Source organism: Bufo bufo, chromosome 9, assembly GCF_905171765.1.
Source record: "Bufo bufo chromosome 9, aBufBuf1.1, whole genome shotgun sequence".
NCBI classification, from domain to species: Eukaryota; Metazoa; Chordata; class Amphibia; order Anura; family Bufonidae; genus Bufo; species Bufo bufo.
This window is the reverse complement of record NC_053397.1, coordinates 182,780,564-182,796,322: the sequence shown is the minus strand read 5'-3', so window position 1 is coordinate 182,796,322 and position 15,759 is coordinate 182,780,564. Positions and strand designations below refer to the sequence as shown.

At 43.3% G+C, this 15,759-nt stretch overlaps 1 protein-coding gene across 1 annotated transcript in view; it reads left to right on the top strand.

Moving 5' to 3' along the window:
• Nucleotides 1–15,759, top strand: part of WNK2 (WNK lysine deficient protein kinase 2) — a 166,073-nt gene that overhangs the window by 82,084 nt on the left and 68,230 nt on the right. The window contains exons 4-7 of the mRNA XM_040408797.1: nt 952–1,109; nt 5,681–5,769; nt 11,562–11,781; nt 14,706–14,979. Coding sequence (XP_040264731.1) covers nt 952–1,109; nt 5,681–5,769; nt 11,562–11,781; nt 14,706–14,979 — 741 coding nt within the window. The remainder of the gene's footprint in view (nt 1–951; nt 1,110–5,680; nt 5,770–11,561; nt 11,782–14,705; nt 14,980–15,759) is intronic.

Below are 15,759 nucleotides of genomic sequence, written 5' to 3'. Positions count from 1 at the left end.
AAGTTAAACTGAATCTGTTGCAAAAAAAACTAATGTTAAATTGTGTTCAGTTTTCCAGTCGCTCGTGCTTTGACCCCATTCTGATTGAAACATGAACTGTGAAATCTAGATTTGGAAAGAAGACATTTAAAAAAATTAACATTTTACTAATGACTGAAAAATGGGATATTTGTCCCGAATTGAAAGTGCTCTAATTGCCCTGAAAAATAGTGTATGACATTGTGAGGTCTCCTAGGACTTTGTACTTCAAGCTCTTTAATGCCAAGACAGCATTAGCCATATATTTCGCTGTCACTTTAGGATTAAGATGAGTAAACGCATGGCTGTTGGCGGTAACGATCAGCCTCTTTAAAAACAAACCACTTCAGGATTTTTTATTTTTTTTTTCACTTTGGTGCCAAATGCCTGCCATGTATGTATACACCTGTTCACACCACCTGTGAATCTTCTTCTCCTCTTTCTGGAAAACCAAACAGGACAAATCCTTGGCCGCATGAACTGTGGCACAGCCTCCCATTGAAAACATGGGGAGGCTGTTTTCAGGGCAGATAAAGTGAGGTTTTCGGCACCGAATTCGCGCTTAAACGTGCCAAAAACGAAGTCTGAGCTAACCCCAAAAGTGGTCTTGTTGGTGTTCTAGGGCAGTGGTTCTTAACTCCAGTCCTCAGGGCCCACCTGCCGGTCATGTTTTCAGGATTTCCTTAGTATTGGGCAGCTGATATAATTGGTGTCCATCCATCAGGATTTACCACAGGTGTTCATTCTGTGGGATACTCCTAAATCCTGACGGGCAAGTGGGCCCTGAGGCCTGGAGTTGGGGAACCCCTGTTCAGGGCTGAGGAACCCTGATGGGTAAACACTGGCCTAAAGGGATGACTTTTTGTACGATACTCTTGACTGGTAAATTTTCTTCATAAGGACTCTCTGACATTGTAATCTCTGTACCTACAGGAACTCCGGAGTTTATGGCACCTGAAATGTACGAAGAACATTATGATGAGTCTGTGGATGTTTATGCTTTTGGAATGTGCATGTTAGAAATGGCTACCTCAGAATATCCATACTCCGAATGCCAGAACGCTGCTCAGATATACCGGAAAGTAACCAGTGTAAGTAACCCCCCTCCTTCATACTATAGAGTTGCGGTTGTTGTATTTTTTTTCTTTTATATATCTTTTAAAGGGAGTCTGTCACCAGGAAATTCACGAAGAAACCAGGCACAATGTATTGTAGGGCTAGCTCAGCTGACTGTAGTGATACCTTTCAAACTTAGTGATTCGTTGCTTAATTCTGGAGAAAAAGGACTTTTAAGAAATATGCAAATGAGCAGTTAAGTGCACTGACTGGCGACCCAAGCCACTCTGTGCACCCTTGCTGCTCCTCCTTCCTCTGCCAGCCCCTCCTTCTCTTTGATGGTCAGGGCCAGGTTCCTGCATAGTCCTAATCGGGAAGGGAGTGGCTGGCACAGGAAACAGGAGGTGCAAGGGTGCCCAGAGTGGCTTGGACCTGCCCTCAGTGCACTTAAGTGCTCATTTGCATATGGATTAAAAGTACCTTTTCTCCACAATGAAGCAATAGATTGCTAAGTGAAAGGTATCATTACATTCATCTGGTCCCACAAGGCAGTGTGCCTGGTTTAACAGTGACAGACTTCTTTTTTTTTAAGGAGGTTTAAAAAAAGTAAACCCTACCTCTTGTCCTTTTGCACCATTTTTCATCACTCCTCTTTGCTTGATACTTCTAGCACAAGGGTAGGTTTATAACCAGTGCCCAGGTTGGCACCTCTCGCTTGCACAAGTACATGAATACTTATTACAATAGAAGACCATGTGCTGGACGGAGCAGGAATCGTGCAGTGAACTGACTGCCGTCCGGTGGTGGTCATATCTGTTGGCCGTTGAGTGTGGACTCAACGTTAATCTTGCTTGGAGATGGTGTTTCCCAGGTATGGTTGGGGGTTCTTCTATCTGCATCCTTGTTAATAGTAGTAGTATGTTTCTTTAAAGGAACCCAATTTTTACAAACTAATGGCTTAGCTAAGGCCTCATGGGGTGGTGCTTGACACAGGGTTGGAAGGAACATTGTGTGATGCTCCAACCTTCATACCTGCACTAGGCACAACACAGTGCATCTGTTTTGCATGAAGCGTTGCTTTTAATAGTAAGTAATGTCTACTTTCTTGATTGTTTTTCTCTTTCAGAGGCTTCTTGGCCAGCTGATGGTTGCTACAGCTAATATCAGGCAGCCAAGAGTAGCCCATATGTATTGCAGTATAGATCTTCTCCTGCACTCCAGGGTCTTGGATGTATCAGAAATCTTCCTGTTTGGGTGAGGGGTTAGAATGGTTTCTCTGCCCTCTTCTTGATCTCCTGGGTCACGGTTAATGGATTTAGCCATATGCTGCCTGCCTTTGTTTCCTTTTTGTTAGATGGTAATGGTTCCCTGATATTCGTCCCCCGGGAAGAAACCTGGTTCCTGCCGTTACGTGTTGCCTTCTGTCCCTTCTATTGTACGTGCAATGTTCTGCATCCTCCTCCTGGGTTTTCTTGCTATCTGGTCCTGCCCATGAGAAAAATCTGTGACTTTATATTCTCTACTAGATTGAGACATTTAGAGGAGTCCTCGCGTTAATCACTGGAAACGTATGGCGTGTGCTCCTTCTCACTTCAGCTCATGATTACATTCAACTGTTGGACAAATAGAGATCAATCTGTAAATGATCAGTCGCGCTTGTGTCTCCAAGCCGCATGCTGATCAAGGTCAATTTTCAGGTTGCTGAAGCATGAAGAGTTTCTGTAGCTGATGTAAGGGACTTTCCATTGAGTGACTGACAATTGCCCCTAGAGTGAAAAGGGAATACTGGAGATGGCTGAAATAATAGGATTTATTTACAGCAATTTGTGTTTCATCACCCACTTGTATGAAATCTGGGGATGTGGACATTGCTTCACATGATTGGATTTCAAGGTGTCTTGTACAAATCGGTGCTGGATTGTCTAGTTATTGCATCTAGCTATGGCTTTACGATAGCAAGCGTAATACATGCATACGTACATACAGGGCTGGCCCGGTGAGAAAGCAAAGATGAATCATCCAAAAAATAGTTTTTAGACTATTTTATGTTTGTTTTGCCCTGTGTGATAAAATCCTTTTAGGCATACATTTGATCACATATACTGGCAGCAAGCAGATGTCTTAAAGGGCATTTGTCAGCAGATGTGTACCTATGACACCGGCTGACCGGTTACGTGTGCGCTTGGCAGCTGTAGACATCTGTGTTGGTCCCATGTTCATATGTGCCCGCATTGCTGAGAGAAATGATGTTTTAATATATGCAAAAGAGCCTCTAGGAGCAACGGGGGCGTTACCATTACACCTAGAGGCTCTGCTCTCTCTGCATCTGTTGTGCCCTCTGCACTTCAGGGCCAGGCAGTGAAAACGTCATCGCATCTGGCCATGTCAATCAAATGAAGAGGGCATGGCCGTTACAGAAAGAGCAGAGCCTCTAGGAGTAATGGCAACGATGCGGCCACATATGAACATGGGACCAACACAGATGTCTTCAGCTGCCAAGCGCACATGTAACAGGTCAGCCGGTGTCATAGGTACAAGTCTGCTGACACCTTTTAAATGGTGGAAATTAATACACAAAGTATATTAGAAAGTTACAGAACTTTCCATTTTATAATGATCAAAGGGAACCGGTCACCTCAAAATCGCATAAAAAAACAACCAGCATTACCTTATAGTAGCCCCCAGTCTGTTATTAATGATGTGTTTGATCTGGTAATCTGATGCTCCAAACATGAACCAGATCTTAAAATCCCAAATTTAAAAATTCTAACACCACTAGAGGGAGCTTAAAGGCTATATACACCTTTTGGGGGGGGGGGCAATGCTTTTTTATTATTGCATTGTACTCATTTTGAGCTAAAAATATTTTTTTAAATTGGTCTTTATTAAAAATATGGAGTCCTTTTTTCTGTGCAGAGAGGAGATGCTCTAGTAGCACCCTTTTGTATTTTCTGTCTTTTCCATCAGACCAGGAGCTGATGGCTCCTTATCTGCTCTCTGACCTTATAAACACTCATTATAGCTCAGTTCTTATGTTACGGTCGTGTGCATGTAGCCTTATTTGTATGTGTTTTGCCATCTGGACTTGCCTCGGATGCGTGGCGTGTGCATTGCTGGAAACCCGCGTGAGTGCACTCGCAATTTCAGTCAGTTTTGATAATAAACTAAATGTGGTACCCAGACCCGAACCCGGACTTCTTCACTGAAGTTTGGGATCGGTGTTCTGTAGATTTTATTATTTTCCCTTATAACATGGTTATAAGGGAAAATAATAGCATTCTTAACACAGAATGCTTACTGAAATGTCGATTTGAGGGGTTAAAAAAAAAAAAGAAAATTAAATCGCCTTATCCACTTGATCGCGCAGCCGGCATCGTCTTCTTGCTGCTTCTTTCAGGACCTGCAAAAGGACCTTTGATGTAATCGTGCTCACCACGTGGTGAGCGCGGTGACGTCAGCGCAGGTCCTGCTGAATGAAGATAGAAGGATTTTCTATCTTCATTCAGCGGGACCTGCCCTAACATCACCGCGCTCGCCACGTGGTTAGCGCGATTATGTCATCAAAGGTCCTTTTGCAGGTCCTGAAAGAAGAAGAAAGAAGACTATATGCCGGCTGCGCGATCAAGTGGATAAGGCGATTAATTTTTATTTTTTTTTTAACCCCTCAAATCAACATTTCAGTAAGCATTCTGTGTTAAGAATGCTATTATTTTCCCTTATAACCATGTTATAAGGGAAAATACAGTGAATTTACTTTTCCGGTGTTTCTCATCCCTATCATCTCCTAGCAACCATGCGTGAAAATCGCACCGCATCCGCACTTGCTTGTGGATGCTTGCGATTATTCACTTCCATGGGGCCTGAGTTGCGTGAAAAACGCAGAATATAGAACATGCTGCGATTTTCAAGCAATGCACAAGTGATGCGTGAAAATCACTTCTCATCTGCACAGCCCCTTTAAAGTGAATGGGTCCGGATTCAGTGCGGGTGCAATGTGTTCACCTCGCGCATTGCACCCGCGCGGAAAACTCACCCGTGTGAAAGGGGCCTAAGAATGTGGCTTAAATATGTGTTTATGATCTCTTAGTAGTTTAGAGATTAGATTTATTTGATGACAAAGTGAAAGTACCAGTCACACAGCTAGAAAAACGGTTAACTCTTTGTGACAGAACGGCTCAATATCTTTAATAAAGGTCAATTGAAAAAATGATTTTTAGCCAAAAATGAGTAAAATGCAATCCTAAAAAAAATGGCCTCCGAAGGTGTACATAGCCTTTAAGAGCTTGCTGCATACGGTTTATACATAGTTCTCATAATAACACTGTGTGGACTACACTCCCCCTAGTGGTGGCTGATTTGTATTATATAAAGGGGTTTTCCAGGACCTCCAATATCAGATGGTGGGGTCCGTGTAACTCCCAGCACATCCCCCTTCCCCCGATCACCTGTTTGCATGAGCTGAGGCACTCTCATTACACATGTCCTAAAAGCAACGTGGTGGTAAAAGGTGAAGATTTACTTTATGTATTGAGTTATTAGCTGCTGTTTTTTTTATTAGATGCTCGTTCACATGCACTGAAATTTCAGCTCCTTCCTTTTTTCACAGGGTGTGAAACCAGCAAGCTTTGAGAAAGTGTCAGACCCTGAAATCAAAGAGATAATTGGGGAGTGCATCTGCAAGAACAAGGAGGAGAGGTGAGGGCAGTGTGTTTGCGCTTTTCTGTGTAATGTAAATGTCAGCCTGATAATTATCATGCATGTTTGCTGTCAGGATATTTGCCCACGCCGTGTAAGCTGTGCAGAACATAGCCCCAGGATCTCAACAGAGAGATTCTCCTATCGACCCGTCACCGCATTTATGCAGCTCTGGTCCCAGCAATTTATTTTCTGCAAGTCAGCTTAACATTGGACAGCCCTGTAAATAGAGTGCTGTTAGTTATGGTGCTTTTTATATCTAAAACAAATAACCTCTCAAGAAAAAAAAAAATGCTGAACCTTGGCAGTGTTTCCTACAAGACGTATATAGCAAAACCGAGCAATGCGAAAATAGCCAGACCATGCAAGTCCTTGGAGAGAAGGGGCCCTGCCTTGGATGGTCCACCATATGGAGAGTTCAGGGGAATGTGTCACCACAAAAATGACCTGTTTAACCCCTTTAACATAAAAACTTGAGTTATCTGGGAAAAGATATTGATGACCTATTTTCAGGTCTGCATGGGTTAGGATAAAAGGGACCCTGCCGATAAGTTGTTGGAAGAGGATGGGCGCTCTTCCTAGACCAGTGACGTCACCGTACAACGGTCATCCGGCCTAGTTGCAGCTCAGCCTCATTCAAGTCAAGGGGGCTGAACTGCAATACCAAGCACTGCCTCTATACGATATACAGCGCTGTGCTTGGAAAGCTTCCGGGAGACAGCAGCACTCGCCAGAGCTGTGCAGCGGCTCCCTGAAACGGCTGATTGGCGGGGGTGCCGGTATTTGGACCCCTGCCGATGGTATAGATAGATATATAGCTATATATAGGGGTGTGTGTGTGTGTGTATATGTGTGTGTGTATGTGATATATATATATATATATATCTCACACACAGTGACTTGGGGGGAATTTTTTTTTTTGCCCCGTGTGTGTGTATGTATGTATGTGTGTGTATGTGTGTGTGTGTATGTGTATATATATATATATATATATATATATATATATATATATACATACATACATACATACATACATACATACATACATACATACATACATACATACATACATACATACATACTAAAAAAACACTCCTGGGCAGCACCACCAACCAAACAAACGTACAAGATGGAGTGCCAGCGGCTGAGGAAGTGGTCCTACCGCCTAAACATCCATTAAAAATACGAGTACCACGGCACTTCCATAAAGTGACATGTGCTTTATTCAACAATAAGGTGCAACGTTTCGGTTCACTCCACGGAACCTTTTGTGTAATCTCATTCACTTTACTGGTACTGTATTATGCTGTGTTTTTTTTATTTTTTATATAAATGTCTGATATATATGGTCAGAAATGTGTCCCAACATATACGGCGAACGTATAGCTCCAATGTGGCAACTGTTTTCCGTACAGTTGCATTTGCTGCCCATTGAGCTCTGTAGTACTGTAATTTTTTTAATTTTTTTTGTGACCCTCCTGTATTGAAAAGTGAAGTCTATGCTCTTCAGTTCAGTTAAGAAAAAGTATACTGATGCATACCACCCAAAAGTCACTCTCTTTCCGAGCATTAGTCCCATTATAGTCTATGGACACATTCAATGTGAACATAACCTTCTCCAATTGCATGAACTGTCACCTACTGAATATACTCCTAAAGTGTGACTACCATATTCTTGTCCTATAAGATGCACCTGCCCATAAGACGCACCTAGGTTTTAGAGGAGGACAATAAGAAAAAAAATGTTTTTCATTAGATCTCAGATCATACCAGCAATCAGGCCCACAATGTTAATAAGATCCTCAATCAGACCTCAGCTCACACCAATGTGATGACCCCCGATCAGACCTCAGATGAACCCCCCCCCCCCCCAGCCATGTATCAGCCTCCAGCCCCCATGCCTCAGATCACATAAAATAAAATAAATCAACTTACCTCTCCTGCTCCAGGTGCCACCACTCCTCATTTCCAGTGCTAGTCTTCCTGCCATTGGCTGCGCTGTAACCTGACGCACACAGTGTAAGGTCACAGAGCGCCCTCACGCTGTGCGCAGCCACAGCACAGCTGACTGCAGAGGACCAGGAAGTGGTGAGTACAGAACATTCACCGCTTCCTGGTCCTCCGGTACTAATGAGCGCTTCTATAATGAAATTGGTATTCGCCCCATAAGACGCAGTGAAACTTTTTTTATTTGGGGGGGGGGGGGAGTGCGTCTTATGGACCAAAAATGCGGTACCTTTTCGGCGTTGCCACTTAAACTTCCATTCTTCAACGTGTCATTCTCTGCAATTTGACATTGGGTGCTGCAGGGGTACAACCTCTATGCTTTTGTGTGCAAGTAGTCACCTTTTCTTGATCACGTAGTGGATGGATGTTACCATGGAGATTTATCAAATTCGATGCGAAGACTCGGGTTCGTGCAGATAGGTGATACAGCTAATGTTGAACACACTGAAATCTGAACAAAGAGTTCATGGCAATGTCATTGTCTCCTCTCGTGCTAGTTCAGACTGCATTTTGTACAGATCAGTGGCCATGCACGGTATTTGCTGAGTTTATCCACTGAAATGTTAGAGGACCTTTCACCGATTATCACTCTATGAACTAAGTATACAGATATGTAGAGCGGCGCCCAGGGATCTCACTGCACTTACTATTATCCCCGGGCACCGCTCCGTTCTTCTGCTATGCCCTCCGGTATCTCCGGTCACTAAGTTATAGTAGGCGGAGATTCCAGTCACTAAGTTCTGGTAGGCGGAGTCTGCCCTTGTTCTTCTGTAGCGCTGGCCAATCTCATTGCAGAGCTCACAGCCTGGGAGAAAATAAACTCCCAGGCTGTGAGCTCTGCGCTGCAAGTGGCCAGCTCTAGAGCAGAATAAGGGCAGACTCCGCCTACCAGAACTTAGGGACTGGAATCTCCGCCTACTATAACTTAGTGAGCGGAGATACCGGAGGGCATAGCAGGAGAACGGAGCGGCGCCCGGGGATAATAGTAAGTGCAGTGAGATCCCCGGGCGCCGCTCTCCATGTCTGTATAGTTAGTTCATAGAGTAATAATCTGTGAAAGGTCCTCTTTAAGGGGTTGTTTTTGAAAAACATGGCCTCTTTCTTCCCGAAACGGTGCCACCCCTGTCCATGGGATGTGTCTGGTATTGCGAAAAAAATCTCCATGGTGGTAATACCACACATAACCTGTGGGCAGGTATAGCTCTGTTTTTGTAAAAACATAGCCATGTATTCCTAAGGCCTCAGTGAATCGCAGATGTCTGCTGTCCATGGTCTTCATGGACCGCTCATGCATCCATTGACTTTGCTGTGTGTTTTCACACACATTAGTGGTTTTCCACAGACAGTGGATCTGCGGTGACACCATGGAAGCACACCCTATTTTTGTTTGTGATTTACAGATCCCTCACGCTCATTATGGTCTATGGGTCAGTGAAAACCACGGACACATCACAGATGCCATAAGTGTTTGGTCTGTGGTTTTCACGGACCATTGGTAGGAGCTGCTCTGAAAACAAATTTTCAACCTATTGGTGTCCGTAAAATATGAATGACACATTGAAGGCAAAACGTAGACACACGGACCAAACACCGATCCTTCACAGACAGTAATGGATGAACTACTGACCATCTTGTCATGGATGTCATCATGGACAGGAACGTGTAAAATAGGCCTTACTCTCAAACACCTTAGGTTTAGTTTAGGTTCCAATTGGATTTCTATGTTCTCTGCAAGGTATACGTATATGAAGCCTGTAATAAAATGTACATTTCCCCTCCCCCGTATACATCATTGGTACATAACAGATGGCATGTTTGTTTTTCTAGGCCTTGTTCACACAGTGTATGTTTGGTACATCTGTTGCATGCATTTTTTTTTTTTTCTAGCCAATACCTGGAGTATACAAAGAAACAAGACTATTGCATGGGGTTTGCAAATCGGCAACCTGTGAACAAAACCTAAGGGTATGGCCATTCGGGTTTTTTTTTTATTTTATTCAGTTTTTGGAGGCAAAACCAGGAGTGGTTAAAAAATAGAGGTTGTATCTGCCCATAATACTTTCTCTGCTTTTATCACCCACTCCTGATTTTGACTTTAAAAACTGTATCAAAAAACCTGAACTTGTTGTCGACCCCCTAAAGGGGAAAAAAAAATCATCTGAAAGAATGATGCAGTGAATTTGGCACGGAGTGAACAAGGCCTGAAACCTTCTGATCAAAGGCAGCGCCACGTTTCTATTCTAATCTATATGTAGAAAGAAAAAAGGCAGCACTCCAAAGTAGTGGTGAAAAAAGTGGATGGTTTATTGACCCATCTAGCAGCAACGTTTCAGCTCTCTATGGGGCCTTTGTCCAGCTGAATAACATGTGCATAGTGTCCTATATAGATAGTGAGAACAATTTACATAATCAGAATCCATGATTAATTAAAGTGCAAAATGAATCACAAAACATTAAAAGCATAATTCATCATGTCTGGTCATGATTGTATCAAAGTTCATTACTAGTGATCTCGTATAAAGTGCATAACATGATAAAAAAAAGTGACAGTGTTAATATCCATACATTGTCAATAAAAATAGATCAGGTGCTCAGTGGGTGACAATAGCAACTTGATTAAAACCATGTGGAATCGTCACATTTGGCTGTGGCGTGATGGAACCTGCTTGGCGTCCAGAAAAGTAGCCTGCGCATGCGCCGCTGCTCGTGCTCTCGCGAGACACAAGATTGTACGTCTAGGGTATGGAAACAACATAAAAAATGGCCACTTGCTCACTTGTAAGTAGGGCGCATGCTCATGCCCTTACAGGCCGGCACGCCCCTTTTTTTTTTTTTTTTCTTCCGTGAAGAAAATACAAAGACGCACACATTATTGAATCGAAGCTCCACAGTTCATGCAGGAGTCGCTGATCAGAACACGGAAGACCCACGAGTGACCATCAGTCTTCGTGTCGGAATGTCCGTGGGGGGGGGGAAGCAGCGGGGTGTCAAACCGCACTCCCTCACCTTCAGACCTGCCAGCATTCTCTGCATCCATGCCAATCTCCCAGGAGTGTATGGAGAACACCCAAGGGGCTGCAAACACCAATGACGGCAGGGCATCAGGGTGTCACCTGTGTGTGATCCCGGACACCCCCCCCCCCCTCCCCCCCAATTCAAGGGAGCAGCAAGGAAAAAAACTGGTCATCAGAGAAAAGTACATGGCATTCCTATTTAGAGTATAGCTGACAACCCTGTCACGAATCAGTGTCTTCCAAGTCCCCAGAGAGGGGGGGGGGGGCGCAAGGGAGGCACGGAGTTAGAGACAACTGATGTCCGCGAGCACGGTCCCCATTTAAGTGGTTTCCCAACCAAAGTTATGTATAGTACTGTAATCATGGATCGCCTGCATGGTCCCTCCATTCCTCGCCACGTGTGACTGTTCCTGATGTTTGAATCAATGATTGCTGTCCTAAGAAGAAGACAATTAGAAAACATAGCATATGTTCTTTTCCACAAGTGAAGGTACAGGTAACAACCACATGCATAAATGGTGGAGATGACTAAATGACATTTAGACCTTGAGGCTTCAAAGTTTCTAATGTATAAATCCAATAGAGTTCCCTCCTTTTAAGTAATTTGGTCCTATCCCCGCCCCGTCTCAAAATGGGTATCTGTTCTAGAATTCTAAACTGTAGATCCCTTTCTGAGTGTTTGGCCTCAGTAAAATGTTTTGATACTGGAAGATCTAGTTTTTGCTTTCTGATGGTGTATCTATAGTTACAGCTTGGATTTCCATGTTTCAGATATGAAATCAAAAACCTATTAAGCCATGCTTTCTTTGCTGAAGACACTGGGGTGAGGGTGGAACTTGCAGAGGAAGACCACGGCAGGAAGTCCACGATTGCCTTAAGACTGTGGGTCGAAGACCCTAAGAAGTTGAAAGGGAAACCCAAAGATAATGGAGCCATTGAGTTTACTTTTGACTTGGAGAAGGAAACGCCTGAAGATGTTGCACAAGAAATGGTAAAAGCACTGATTATTTAAAGGGCAACCTTGTGTTTCAAATGAATCTTTTACCTTGGAGCCACTTTAAGCAATATATTAAAGGGAGTTTTGACTGTGCTAAACTGCTGACAACACTAGATAGAGGTTGGGGAGAGCAAAGCAAACATAACATACCTTTTTGAGGCGCTTTTGTTAACAGGAGTAGTGTGAATATAAGTTTTATTCTGCTCTTGCAAGTGCCCAGGAGGTGGAGCGTCATTGTGAAGTGCTCTCCTCATTGAGCTGCTTCACAGTCCCCTTCCCCCTGCTCTGTGTTCTCTGCAGCATCCAACCCAGTAACAACTGCAACTACTACTCGGAGTATAGGGAAGGGGCTGTCAAGGAGCTCAATACAGAGAAGACTTCACAGTGAAGCTCCGCCTACTGGGCACTTGCAAGAGCAGAATCTGGCAGAATAAAATTTCATATTCACACAACTCATGTTAATAAAAGCTCCACAAAAAGTATGTTTGTCCAGCTGTCCCTAGCACCTACCTAGTGCTGTCAGCAGTTTAGCGTGGTTGAAACTTCTAACAGTATCCCTTAAAGGAGTTGCATAAAGAATCTGCGATTTGTTTATTAGACATAGACATTTCATGAGCTGTCCTATTCTCTTATACTGTAGCTTTGTTTTTTTGTTTTCTTGCTGGAGTAATATTTTGGCTCTACTGGATTGTAGGAGACAATCAGATGTCCCTACTTTCTGTTGCCCCCATGCTGTTTCATGGAAACACTGTGCAAGAAACTGCACACACTTTTGGGCTGAAAAGGTCTTATGGAGCAAAGAAAATACAGTATAATTACATTATAGAAATGTATCAAATATCCAAGAATAGGCCAAAGATGCCTGTGAGATATCTCCCTCCTGGGACCTAATGTAAAGAATGGAGGTCCCCTGGTGAGGTGACCACCACGTCCAGGTGGAGGATGAAAGGAGAGGTTGGCCATGTACATATGCAGCTCTCTCCATTCATTTCTTTAGGAATTACAAAAACAGCTGAGTAAGCATGCTTAGCTGTTTCTGCAATTACCATAGGTCTGAATAGAGAAAGTCGTGCACATGCATGGCAACCTCTCCATTCGTTCCCCGGCAGGTTGCCTCATCAGGAGAGGCAGGGGTCAGGGGACCCCCATTCTTCACTTACATGTTGGTTCCACATCTATTACCGTATGTGCCATAAATGAGCTGGGTTGGGACTTCCCCTTTAAGCCGACATTGTTCTCAGTATTTGCAAGATCAAGTATTAGACGCCTAGGAAATACTTTAATAACAAGGGATGAAAATGGCTTTTTCTAATTGGATCAATACCGTGTTTTGTATTCTAAGAAGAAGACATCAATACTTGGATCAATCATCCTTCTGATTACAGAGAGGATGACATGCTGTAGAGAGAGAATGCAGGCACAGCACAAGTGGCCATTGATGGTGCAATAGTCATCCTCTTAAGGATGGGGCTCGCATTGACCCTGCATCAGGGAATCGATTATCATGCAGAAGGAGCATGAAGGGAGCTTGCTGTTTAACCCTTGTGATACTGTGATTAATGGCAATCATGGCATGACCAAAAACGAGGTCTTCAGTCTTAAAGCCCAGCAATTTTTTTTTTTATATTTTTTTTTTGTGAAACCCCAAATTATTCACACATTCTATTTAAAAATAATTGGAACAAAAAAGTAGAACATTTTATATACCTTTTTTTAAAGTGGTTGGCCCATCTGGGACATTGATGGCACATCACAAGGCTATGCCACCAATGCCAGCCTCGAAAGTGAACAAAACCTGTACAGGAGTTTCCGAAAATAGCCAAGTACTGGCTCGGCTATTTCCCGCTGTCGCATAGTGATGAATGGAGCAGGGGCCACGCTTGCATGGTGTGCTCTCCATTCACGAATATGGGACTTTCAAAAATAGTCAAGGGATGCTGTTTTTTTGAAACTCCATAGAAATGAATGGAGGGCATGCCTCACACACCCAGTGTGTTCTCCTTTTGATTTGGTGGCCCTCTTCTCTAGATTTGTGCGTGTTCCAGTGGTGGGACCCCTCCTATTTGACACGGAAGGCATATTACTACTATATACCATCACTGTCAGGTGCAGGTCTCACATGTGGGACCCACTCATGTCTCCAGAACAGGGCCCCGAAGTGAACAGAGCAGCGCGGCCACCCTTCATTCCCCGCTATGGGAGTTCTGAAGATAGCCGAACGCCTGCTCAGCTATTTCCAACAGTCCCATAACAGTGAATGCAGCCATGGTCGCACTAGCGCTGTGCGCTCTCCATTCACCAATATGGGGCTTTCGAAGAAACGGCCTTGTTTGACAATTTTTTTTGAAACTCCCATAGCGATGGAGTACATGTGTTCTCTCCTTCACTTCGAGGGGCCCCGTTTTCTAGATAGGTGCGGATCCCAGAGGAGCGATATGCCATCAATATACCATATGGACCAACCCATTTAAAAATAAGTGAAAAAAATTTCATGTCTCCTGGAACATGACTCAAAGATGGAAAAAATTTCAGCATTCTGAAAGCCTAAATGAACCATTGGTTTCAACTGTTTTTCCAAGATTGCCTATGTTCTTGAAGAATACGGTACATCTGTCTAGCTTTTGCAGTGACACATACCTTGCATTGTATCCCTCCATTACTAGACATATTAGCTTTCTTGGGTCTGGAAAGTAGGGTGATGGCAGCTGTGGCAGTATTAACCTGACCCTATTGGTTGTTATCCAGCTTTTGAAGGAAAAGATGCAGCCAAGAAGCAAAAGTTGGACATATGTTTGGAAGGGTTAGGTACATTAAATGCATTGATTTTTGTCATGTTAAGTCAGTAGTGCAATTTAATGAGCAGAATTGGATATAAATCATATAATGAATTTTTTATTTTTTTTCATTAATTTTTTAAGGTTGAATCAGGGTTTTTTCATGAGAGCGATGTGAAAATTGTGGGAAAGTCGATACGAGATCGAGTGGCGTTAATCCAATGGAGACGGTCAAGGATTCGGGAAGAGAGTGGTGATCCTGAGGGGCTGGAACAAATGAATGTGCCCCAGATACCACTTGCACCATTGGCCCATTCTTCCCACATAGGTCAACACATGGTAAATGAAGCGGATGAACTTGAGATTGACCAGCATTCCTTTTTGCCCAAACTACCCGCCAGCATTACTTCAGTAGCATGTAAGTATTTTCTCTGAACTCGCAAAAAAATAAATCTGGACTGATAATGCCCTATATAAAGTTCCTACACTGCATTCACGCGCTTTAGCTGTAGTGCCTAACCTTTTTAAAGGGGGTAATAAATAAATTGGACACTGAATGTGTGGTTCCCAGTTGCACTAATATCCTGCAAGGGCAGAAGCATTCCTTAAAATGTGCTTACCGTATTTGTACAAGCGGCTCCTAGGAACTAGATGGGTCCTAATGTACATAATCTATATATTTGGTTCCTAGAGTTCCCTGTAATGGGGGGAAAAAAATCCTTTTCATGTCTTTATACTATTCTTGTTAGTAGGGTTGCTTATTTGTCATTTGACTCGAACCTAGAAAATGGGGGCTCTTCTCTCCCTAGAAGACTTGGAAGTATATAATTCCTTAGCAGCAGAAAAGATTTACAGCTCTATCTCCTCTCTACAGCAGTAACCCCCAGCATTCTCTAAAGCAGGTTTTCCCAGCGTTTGTTTTACCAAAAAACGCTCTAAAATGCATTGAAGTAGCCTCTGGGCTGTGATCATAGGCTGTGCTGAACCTACTAAAATTACAGCACGAGCAAGACATGCTGTCTGCTGGCTCGGAAAACTTATTATAGAGTGAGTCTTAAAAGGAATCTGTCACCCTGATTTTGGATGATCTACAGTAATACATGAGTTGTACTGCAGACAAGGAGTCCAGATCACTATTTTTTTTAAATTTTCTTTCTACCTACGGTTACCGCGCTGTCAGCGCTCAAAGCTGCACTGA